Source organism: Aulonocara stuartgranti (genome assembly GCF_965226115.1).
Source record: "Aulonocara stuartgranti genome assembly, chromosome: 6".
Lineage (NCBI taxonomy): Eukaryota > Metazoa > Chordata > Actinopteri > Cichliformes > Cichlidae > Aulonocara > Aulonocara stuartgranti.
Window position 1 is genome coordinate 11,442,438 of NC_138944.1, and position 11,764 is coordinate 11,454,201.

General features: G+C 37.8%; 1 protein-coding gene across 1 annotated transcript; it reads right to left on the bottom strand.

The window, feature by feature from the left end:
- Nucleotides 1-2,804: 2,804 nt before the first annotated feature.
- Nucleotides 2,805-5,075, bottom strand: LOC309707931 (uncharacterized protein). Its single transcript, XM_082535538.1, has 3 exons — nt 4,405-5,075; nt 4,253-4,289; nt 2,805-3,920 (listed from the first exon to the last, which is right to left on the bottom strand). Exons 1-3 carry the CDS (start codon nt 4,648-4,650, stop codon nt 3,544-3,546), a joined length of 660 nt encoding a protein of 219 aa, XP_082391664.1. The 5' UTR covers nt 4,651-5,075; the 3' UTR covers nt 2,805-3,543.
- Between the last annotated feature and the right edge of the window lie 6,689 nt (nt 5,076-11,764).

Sequence of the window (11,764 nt, forward strand, 5' to 3'; positions counted from 1 at the left end):
AATGTGTCCATTGTCTATTTATGTTAGTGCTTTATTTTACATAGTTTTCTTGGGTTTTACACCCATGTTTTACATACTATTTCAAGTCTCTGTTTTCACTACATTTCTTCAACTTCAACTACATTTCAGAAGCAAGCGTGGCACATTTTGCCTCATTCTACTAACCTGACAAATTTTCTTGTGAACATCATGAGCTTTCAAACACAGCATGTATTCAGGTCATAAAATCTGATGCATTCCTCCTCAACAGTAACAGGATGCATCGATAAAAGGCTGCTTGCACCTTAATGCTTCAGTAGTAACGATCTGTTTGACGTGATAAATGTCCACTGAAAAGGGAATAAGTAATTCCACATATAGTAAAAGTCTTGTGTTTCATGCACATGCAAATTCACATGCACATTCACAATGCAATACGTTTCAAGGGCTGCACATTCACAGATCTGGTGGTAAGAGCCAGAGATGTGCAAACAGGGACACTGACACACATGAGTCCTGAAAAGCAGCTGCAGCCATACACAATGCAAGGTTTAAACTGAAGAAAGAAAGAAGCTTGACTAGTGTTTTGTGAATCTTCACCTCAGCGAAAGCACTTTTACAGCTCCATTTCAGACTTGTCTCTTGTAAGCAAGTAAAGGGTACGTTGCCATCATGCATCAACTGTATGTAATCTTACAGCTAATCTTGTTTAATGCATATGTTAACAGGTCAAATGTTTGAAAATAATTTTGATAGAGTACTTTTAAGTCAGCAAAATCAGATTTATTATCCATGTTTGTTGCCAAAAATATTGTCAGTTCCGTTGTTTGGAATTTACTGTAAATTTGGGGTTTTTTTGTTCATTTTTAAGGTGAAAAAAGGTCACTTTCTCTTTCAGCTTGCAGGTACATGTTGGTATGTGTTTTCTTTGGCAGGAGCTGCCATGCTTTGAGGTGTGTGTGGGTGTTGTGGCACAAGGAGTGACTGACAAAGCATATGAAATTGCACTGTTGCATATGTGTGGGGAAACCAGCACTTAATCATAAAGGTATAAGGGCAATTTGATGTGCTGCAACAGAGCTGCTATAAACTATTCAGCGTGCAAACTTTTCACGAGTTTCTATGTGCGGTGACGGTTATAGTTGGCTAAGAAAGCTGCAGAGAAGTGGTTTACTTTTCAAAATCTGTCTTTTATTTACAATGCTACTGTCCTATCTAACTTGATCTGAATTTAGATAGAACTGAAGTTTATTTGACAGGCTATTGACTATTTGACTGCACTATGAAATAAGGAAAATCACTGAGGAAACAACATGAAGTCAAAAAAGGTAAACTACGCAGCAACTTTTTCCCTTTTGTTTTCAGATTTTGCTCAAAGATAAACAAATAAAAATTTATTAGAAGTAAAGACATTTGTTCTAGAGTAAAAATAAGAGAAGAAAACTATAAAACTACCACAACAACCTGGGACATGTATTACAAACCAAGTTTATCATACCAAAGATTTCTCAGCTGCTAGCACACTAAGTATATGTGGGTGCATATAGCAGAACTCACCAAAGATGGAAACTCCCAAAAAACAGTAATTGTTATACAAGAAAGAGAGATTAAACAACTTTATGGCCTTTTGCCCTAAGCTTTACAGTTTGTAGAAACACATTACGAGGAGGTTTCTTAACAGAAAGTTTGCAACGCCGCATTTGCCCGCTTGTAGTCCATGAAAGACAAAGCAGGAGTCAAAGAGTTGGCCAATCAGGTTCACCAGGGTTTTTGACTGGTTGCAGGAAGCTGTACCAAAGGTGGAACACCTGCCACTACCTAGTCACCTATTAAGGGTGCAATGCTGGTAGGTGGTGACTTCTCGTGTCCAAAGACACTACTGCAGATGTGCCATAAGTGAACCAAGATTTTTTTAACTTAGCTATACACATTATAGCAGTGTAACAGCACCAAACAAGTCTTGTCCATGTTTGGAAGGCTGGCAGAAAATTGCTAAATGTTAAATAAAAAGTCAATAAAGTTATAAATGTATCTGCCTAATTTTTAAGGTACAGCTATGTACAGCTGTGTGCGCCACTGAATCGTTTAGAGGAATGAACAAAAACAACAAACTTGCGGGCTAAACCAGCTGTAAACAACTTCAATAAAGATAACGGAAGCTGTAGGTTCACTCGTAACCACTGGTCCCAAAAACAATGCATCACACCAAATGTGTACCTGTAAAAATAAACAACTGATTGAACTTGAAATTTCTTTATTTATATGTTTCTTTCAGTTTTGAAAATCACTAGTTTAGAAAAGTGAGTCCATATAAGCAAAAAAAGAAAAAAAAAGAAAAACACTGTACCTGCATATGCACAAAAACACATGCACTGATAGTGCATGTGTTTTTGTCATATGCAGAAAGTGTACATTCATCTTTAAAAGTAAGGATATGATTAAACTTACTTTGTTTTAGTTCGTTACATTCAGTACTTACTTTTAGACCAAAACCATCTTTTTATATGTACATGTACTAAAGCCTGCTTTTTGCTTTGAGCATTTGTTGGAACCATGAAAATCCTCATTCATTATGACAGCACCAGATGAAATTTTGTTTCACTTGACATCTCCATCTCACGTATATACGGGAGGTGTTTGTTTGGTGGCTTATAGGTTTTTTTTTTCTTCACCACACATCATGGTAAATAAACAGGATGTGATGTGCATCCAGTTCCCGGAATGAGGTGTGTAACATTGAGGTAAAATTTGTCACAGTCGCTTTCACATTTTCTTATTTAACACCAAAAAATACTTCATGTCACCACATCCATGTTTTTAATATGGATTACAGAGAAATACATTCAACAATGGGTTCGTCCACAGGACTTAGACATCTTTTAAAAGCAAAACAATTTCTTAGGTTGAGTCTTTACACTTAATTGTAATTAATAAACAAATAAACTGAATGTTTTAGAAATTCTGGATATGTTTTGATTAACTCTGACTTTTTTTCTGCATAAGTGCACAATCTCACTCATCACTTGGTTACTCATTGCTTCCAAGAACAGATTAACAACAGAAGAACTAAATGCATCCCTGAAAGGGTTTTTTTTTATTGTGGTTGCAGAGGCCTAATGACAACTTGAAATCTGTATATTGCACATCAATATCAGTGTAGTGACATCTACTGTACATTTAAAAAAATCCTATACAAAATATAAACATTTCTATAAATAAAAGTTATAAATAAAAGCAACATAAGTACATAAATAATTCCATATCACCAAATAAATATACAGAGAAACATTTTTACATAATTACATACAATGAGGCAAGTTTCTAGTTTCTCCATATTCTCTTTGCATTATCACAAATGCAGCTTTTCTTGAGTCTCATAAGGTTCTTTCTCCTAGAACCTTTGCAAGGAAGCTCGTCATAGCTGTGAAAAACAGCACCCAAGCCTGTCCGTTTTCAACTATGTGGGTTTATGAAAAAACAGACTTCTGTTCTTACTCGTTACAACCCACGTGTCTCGGGTCCATTTACTTCTAGATAACAGCAGTAGCACTCCAGCATGTGCATCTATGGGTCTATGAGGAAAATTCCAAATCCTGAGCTTTGCAGCTCCAGTTTCCAGTCTTCTAGGCCTTTCTGTACTGTCATCTGAGTGAGCATTCCCTGGTTTTTTAGTTGAGCAACAGTCCAGCATTTCCTGCTCACAGGTAGTATACCTGCTGGAAGCTCCACTTTGCAGGTAAGTTCATCACCTACTTTCACCGTGAGAACACCCGCGTTGCATATGGAAGTGCAGGTGAAATTTAGCTCAACATACATGAAGTAGGCTCCATCTTGTACTGGCGTCAGTGAATGCCGCTCTGGGTCGAAGACAAAGTTGCTTCCTACAGATGTCCGTTTACCATATGAGATGGATTTCCATTGCATGGTGGAGTTTTCCAACTCTGCAAGAGGAGACAATTACATTTATTTTAGTTTTTGTTTACACAAGATAATCAGATTTGGCGGTTACACTTATAGATTTGCTAAGACTTGTAACCCCATTTGTTGTAATGCAAAATCGGGTTTTTATTTTTCTCAAAAACTTAAATGTACACTTTTCATATAAACAGCAAACAGTAAAAGACTAACAATAACGTTAAACCACGAGGTCATTATTTTCTGCCTACTCTAAATCTTTTGCAAAAAAAATGTTATAACTTCCGTTTTTTCTGTAGATTCAAAAGACTTTATGTTACATGGCTTTATATATTTGGAAAATCAGTAAAAGACTTACTTGAGTTGGCGGCTTGTAAATAGGAAAATTTCTCCATCTGTTGGCAAAACAGTAAAGAATTTGTGAATCAAAATGGATAAATGTAAGAAAAGAAACGATATAAAGTAAAAGGTTATACAAACTTTCTGAACAAAATGATAATAATTAATTACCTTATATGCTGGGGAAGATGCGTCTCCCGTCTGCTTCTGCGGCGTCCCAACTGATGAGGGCGAACTCAAGGACTTCATGTCCGACCGCAGTTCCATCACAACCATCGCTCCTCCGACTGCAAGAGCTGTGGTTGCCACAAAAAGAAAGCTGATGGACATGACTAAAAAATTGTCCAGGCACCTTCCACGCTGAGGGCTTCTTTCCTGAAGCGCTTCAACGTCCACGTCTTTGGCTTGCTGTCCCATCAATCCGCAGTAGGGTCGCTTGAGCTTCGGTCAAAAAGTTCACACTGAGCAGCTTTTATCTTCTCAGAATAAAAGGTTTGAGCGAGCTTTAAAGTTTTATAGGTCCGGCTTTGGTTGGTTGACGACCAAAAGATAGTCCGCTCGTCCGCCGAGTCCACTGCGTGTCTTGGTTTAAATGTTTCAACTGTAAGCACCCATAGCTATTTATGTACGTGAAGTCACTTTCAGACAGGGAGGAAAAACGCGGAAGTCATGGGTTTCCCTACCGTCCCCACACATTCACACCCCCTCCTTCCCTGGTCTTACAGGAGGTGAGAAAATAGACGCGCAGATTTTCCGCAGCGCTCTTCGCTATTGCGCAAGTGCACCCTAGAGAAGTGCGGTGGAAAACGAAAGGGACAGAAGAGACGATACCTTCAACTGCACTACATTCCGAAACAGTCAAACATAGCTAACCTTTTCACTTTGAACAAAGCAGGACTGGCAAAAGTGGCACAATGGAGATAATGATCGCATGAAAAAAGCGAATATGGACGCGGCTGTCTTAGGCCTTATGGGAGATTTTTTTTTTCTTTCATTTTTTTTATGTCGGTGTGTGTTTGGGGTTTGTGGGTGATTGGACAGTGTAGGGCATTTGTATGTATAATAATAAAGAGAGAGAGAGAGAGAGAGAGAGAGAGAGAGAGAGAGAGAGAGCGAAAGAGAGAGCACGAGAGAGGGGGGAAGAGAGTACTAGGAGCAGTTTTACCAGGAGCATGTCAAATGACAGTGTGACTGGTTGCACAAAAAATAACCAGGAATATCCCTTCTTGCGTTTGAGAAAGCGAGAGAGCGAGAGAGTTTTATCTGCTAGGAGCAACTACAAGCAGTTTCACCAGAGGCATGTGAAATGAGACTGACTTTAGCTTGAAAAACAAAAAAAAAAAGCTAGGGATATCCCTTTGTTTTGTGTGTGTGTGTGTGTGTGTGTGTGTGTGTGTGTGTGTGTGTGTGTGTGTGTGTGTGTGTGTGTGTGTGTGTGAGTGAGAGAGAGAGGGAGAGAGAGGGAGCCCAAGAAAGAGAAAGCCCGCAAGAGGTTCAGCTATTAAGAGGAGCTGGATGGTGGAATCTATTAATACTGCAAAAACTATTTTCCCTTTTCAGCTAGTCAAACTTTAGTCTTAACAGGTACAGTTCAATGCTTTGATAATAGAAGTATGGGAATTCCCCACCATATCTGTATAAGAGAGGGGAAAGGCACGAAGAGTTGAAGAGTGACACTAAAAGGATTACATAGTGAGAGTGATTTTCTCAAAAAAAAAAAAAAGTAATGCTTTTATTTAAGAAAGGAACTTCTGTCTTACACAAAGTCAAAATATAACTGGCCAATATTATTATCTTTATTCTATTATTATTATTTTATTTCATTGTCTTTCTAAATATTTTACATGCCATGTAATAGCTTGGTCTTCTATTCATTAGCATATCAGTTTCACCATCACAGTCACCACTTGCTTCACCATCAAAGAACGTTTAGAAACCCAAACGAGGTACATGCCGCAAAACCATGAATTCTATCAGAGTGGCATGGCTATCTGGCTTTCTGAATTCAAAATGTGATGTTTACATATGCATTAACTTACTTACAGGATGCTTCAGTTTTTCAACATGTTTGACATGTCTGTCTTCCAGTTTATGCAGTTGTTATAAAAACTAACCATTAACACAAAAGGCAGTTATTAGCTATAGAAGCAGCTAATAACTTGTGACTGACATTTCAAGTTGAAACAAACAGAACATGCTTGTGCTGCTTTCTGCACAGACGTGACATTTACAATGAGATGTTAAATATAAACTTATCAATTAATTACTTTTTTGTCCTTTCCTTACCTCACGAGTGCTCATTTCACTGATCCTCTTGCAATAGAGTCTACGCCGACATCGCTATCCACACACATTTGAGAAAGGGCTTTTTGCTATCTGTATACTACATAAACACTTTATTCGCATTCATATAAATAGTCATGCTGAAGTTAGATGTTGGTCCAGACTAAAATATATCAACAACTATTTGATAGTTTACAGTGAAATTTTCTGCTGGATAGTGCAGCATAAAAAAAGCTGCAAGACAGGGAAGTCAAGGTAGCAATAAACCAGTAATAAAAACACATGGACAGCCATTTGTTTATGTTTCTATTTATTTATTATCACCGGTGTAAAAGTGACTTACACATTTTAAAAAAACTTGTAAAAAAAACTAGTAATAATTAAATGCAGATATGAATACATGCAAGGGGGGGGGGGTGTTACTGTAAAAGAACTAACTGGACTGATCACAGGCATTACAGTCTATTGTGTAATTGATGGTGAATAACTAGTGAAGACTCTTCCTCTAGCATCAGGTGATGATCTGTAGAGTCAGCATAGTGTATATTGGGATTTATGGTAATGGCACTCTAATACTATTTTTGGATCATGTTAAGGGAATGTTTGTGGCTGTTCCTGAACAAGAAGTCATGGGTAAAAGGAAGTGGCTACCACTTAGAAAACAAACACAGTGCAAATTCTGGCACTAATGTATACAAAAAAATATTTAAATATATATATAGCTTTATCATAGAAACCAAAAAGATGGTGTATTGTTCACACAGAGGGTAATGTTTGTGCTGTATTTTGTACTTTTTAGATCACGTGAATTCAAAAGAGGTTATGGGTTAGTAAGAATAACATTTAAAAACATTATTGCTCTGCTGTCGTGTACTTACAAACTTATTTTGCATACAATAAAACACATTTATGTGCCTGTGCGCCATGTTTAGTTCCTGTGTTTGTTTCTTCATCTCTGACATCATTGCTTAGCATTTTAGTGCTGTTAAGTAGAAAACTAGTGAACAACTTGTGGTAGAGAAATATTGGCACTTTTTATTTATTTGAATGATTTTTAAGTTCCAATACTTCTACTTTTATGTCTCCTAATAGGGCCCTGATTTACAAGATATTTTGTTGGCTACAGACAAGTTTAAAACAGAGCATGGAACTCAATAGTTTATATTGAGTCTATTGTGATTACAAATTTTCAACTCCCAATTTTTCTTTTACATATTTTGTATGCACTGTACAAAACTCACTGTGATTTGCTCAATAAATTTGCATACCTACAGTTGAGCTGTTCATTCCATATATGTATACATATGATAGCAGCTCAAACATCCACTTATTATTAATCAGTTTGTAAACGCTCAAAAAAGTGGGGCGACTGAAGACTGGAAAACTGTTGCTAGGTCTGATGACCCACGATGTCAGTTGCAACATTTGGGTGGTATGGTCAAAATTTGCTGAAAGCACCATAAAAACTTGGATCGAGCTTCCTTTGCATCAAAAATTTGGGCTGGTGGTGTTGTTGGTTGTGCAGGGGATTGCTTACTGGCACACTTTGGGCTCTTTAATAACTACTGAGAATTGCTTAAATTCCACCTGAGTATTGTTGCTGACCATATGTCTTCCCTCATGATCACACTTTACCCATCTTGTGATTGCTCCTTCCAGCAGGGTGAAGGGCCATGTCTCAAAGCTCAGGTCATCTCAAAGTGAATATTCCAATATGATAGTAAGTTCACTGTAATTGCTTCCACACTAGATTAAAAGATTTGCGTGATGGATGTGCGGCGGACAAATCTGAAGCAGCTGTGTGATGCTATTGTGTCAATCATCTTGTTAAATGTATGCCAGATAGAAGTAAGGATGTTCTGAAAGCCACAGTTTATCTGCTATATTTTGTAGATAAACTGTATCTGCGGGCTATTAATTCTCCAAAATGTAGGCTCAGGGTTAGAGTAGGCACTTTCACCTCACAGGGTTGAACCATTCCAGTACAGACCTGACAGGAGGGCCACTGTCACTATTTACATTGACTGACTACAGGTTAGTTCTGCCAAAACTTTCAGCTCAGTTTCTCTCAAATTAGATTTTCAGCTGAACTGTCTCAAAGTTTTTCTTAGTTTCTTCTCTGTTGAGTTTTTGGGGGATTTTTTCGAAAGTTTAAGTGATGTCCAAAAACCTTTATTGCTGCATTCATGCAAAGCCCAATAACAATGTTTTTTACATTATAATACACAGGTAAGTTTTACATCTTCCATTGCTTTTTGTTTAGTAACATTAGATAATGTCATGGCCTTTGTGACGCTATCTAACCTTAAACTTTGGGGAAGACAAAAACAAAAAAGTACTTAATTAAAATATCATGAGGAATGACAACTGAGAAGCATGACACGGTAATGGGAAAAATGTGGGGATTCTTGCTGTGTGGGTGACTGAGATGAGGAAGTCAGTCTGAAACAGAGAAAATAAGAAATTTAGCATTACGAGCATTTGTAGAAGGTCATATGCTCCACCAGGGCAAACCCATGTCTTCTGTTCCTCAATGAAACTAACCACAAATATACAAATAAGCAAACTATTAAAAATAAGGCAGCACAGACAAATTCCTCAAGAGTTTCCCAGCTGTTTTGAAAAAGATTGAGCTTGTTAAAAACGAACAGCATCTGTGTGTGTGTGTGTGTGTGGTATTTAGTTTATCTGAATTTATGATCTACATCTGTTCACCTTGCGTGCTGTTTTAAAAGATTTCAGAGACCTTTGTTAAGAGGAAGTTGCATAGAGGCCTTGTAATGTATGAGAATAAAATCATTTTACAAAATGACGCTCGAGCTTCCTTACGGAAAGTGACGAAATGTCGGAGGAAGGTAAAAGAGGAACTATGTCACTGTTAAATGCCTCAGATAAAGTAAACAACTGCTAAACGTACAACCTTGCACAAATACACACCCACGCACATTTCGTCCTGGATTTTCTGTGGTCAGGATTACATGTGGCCCCACTTCACCTAATTGACCAAAAAAACAAACAAACGTTATGATGTGCTGGGTTTTCTCACAGGGAAGTAGCTCTCTGTGTTTTCACTTCACAGTCAGGATCATGCTATCTTTCCATCTTCCTCCATGTATGAAAACAAAAACAAAAATGGCTAAACCCCAGGATAATTGCTAGAGTAGAGCATCCACTGATAGGGGTTTTGCTGCCACCTACTGCTGACAACTGTTTATCTTGAATGTTGTGCTGCAGTTTCACTTAACAAAATAAGTTAATCACCAATTTCTTAATTTACTCTTAATTTAAAAAAGAAAAGAATATTTTTTATACATTGTAACACTACTTGTGAGGATAAAACGACTCGTAAAGTTGTTGTGTTTTATTTCCTTGTGAGCAAGCTTTTGTTTTCCATGTCCCACGTAATGAAAATAAATGCAACATATTAAAAAAAAATCAAGCTTATCGCACCAGGTCATCTAAAAAATGTAAATTTATAAGTACATTTAAAGTGTATGAAAACTGGAAAAGGGTACAGCAAAATGTAAAGTCTTTAATTGTACTCGTCTCTTGTAAGACGAGGCAAAAATTGTTTTTTTTTTTTAAAAACATATCTTTGGTGCCTTCTTGGTTATTCCCCTCCTTGGTTCGTTCAGGAGTCAACCACCACAAAGTTTCTAAAAGAAAACATACAACTGGGACTTTTTGTTTCTGTCATTGTAAATAGGGTCACTTTTTGTTGTGCTGATATTTTTCAGTGTACACGTTGGTTTGCTTACTTTTAGGAAAGTGGTGCTACTGATTTTGCTACACAAAAACAAAGGCATAAATGAACAAAATGTCACGAGTTCGAAAATGTTGAGAAATGAAACAAACCAACGGAGGCCCAGGAGAGTGCAATCAAACAATGAGTTTATTAAAACACACGCAGGAGGAGAAGTATACAGCATCACATCAGCACACCATCTCCTGCTAAAAATACATTTGGCAATAGTTATATAACATCAGGGTTAACGCCCCTTCTTGCGTCGATTACAGATCAAATACATCGATTACAGTAAAAGGTACATCTTAGATGGCTAAAAACAGACACAGAAGTTCTTTTTTCTATAACATCTTTCATACATGGCAATACATTTCAAGTCTAGATGGTCTCTGAGTACTTGTCCTTTTCTTAACTGGTCTTCTGTCATCTGTTACTAAGTAAACTGAAATGCAGTTAGAAGCTAAATGAATTTCGGGCCTTTGGCCTGGCAGGCTTCTGGATTATATGTGTGTTGTAAGCGTGTTTGCTGTCTATCCTTCTATGCTCCAAGTCACCTACACAATAGATTGTGAAGACATAACGCTCCACAAAGCTTAAAACCTTCTTTAATAGACTGAGCATCAACACTAAATGAGCACAAACATGCAATGTGTGTAAAATAATCATAGCTGCACCTGTAATAAAAAGGTTAAGGTGATGGCCATAGCTTTAATAAAATCTTTAATGCAATATCAAGGCTGTAGGATATATTATTAATCCAATGTTAATAATGCAGGTTATATTCTAGCAGTAAAATAATTTCTGTATCTCCACATTCCCTCTTTTGACATTTTGAAAGAAATCAGTGGCATTATGGACATCGGAACAACCGCTCCGGGGTCCACGGCCCTTGTTATTACCTTTACCAACAATGCTCTGGCACACGGAATGAGACAAAAACCACAGGTGACCAGTATCCCTAAAAATGTAGCAATTGAAAGCATAACCGACATAGCCAAACCCTTCCATTGGCCAAACACGGATGACATCCAGCTCTCCAGCGGGTTGTCGATACCTGAGTCCTCATGCATGGTTTTAGACAGAGTTTTCAGGCCCTCCAGAGCTCGGGTTACCGAGCCATCTGGAGCAGTATTATTGGGGATAAAGGTGCAGCACATTCTCCACCAACAACATGTCAAGGGCCATTCGATTTTGCACTCCCATCAACGAGGTCGGACCCAATTGTTCTGCGAACCCTTCCATGGCATCCCTAGTAAGGTTAGAGAGTCTCAGCACATTGTAATGTACATAGTTAATGCGATCAACATTCTTATTAGGCGTTACCCAGATGAATATACTTTCAAATCCTGAAGCTACTTGGTCTGCTAGTTTATACTCGTTCGGAACTCCCCTGGGCACCCCTATGGAGTCAATCCAGGTAGGAGAGTTCAGTCTGGGGTCGTACGCATGGGTACCCTGGGTCCCTCTTTTTTGCCAAAATGTGTCTTTTACGTTTGGCTGTTA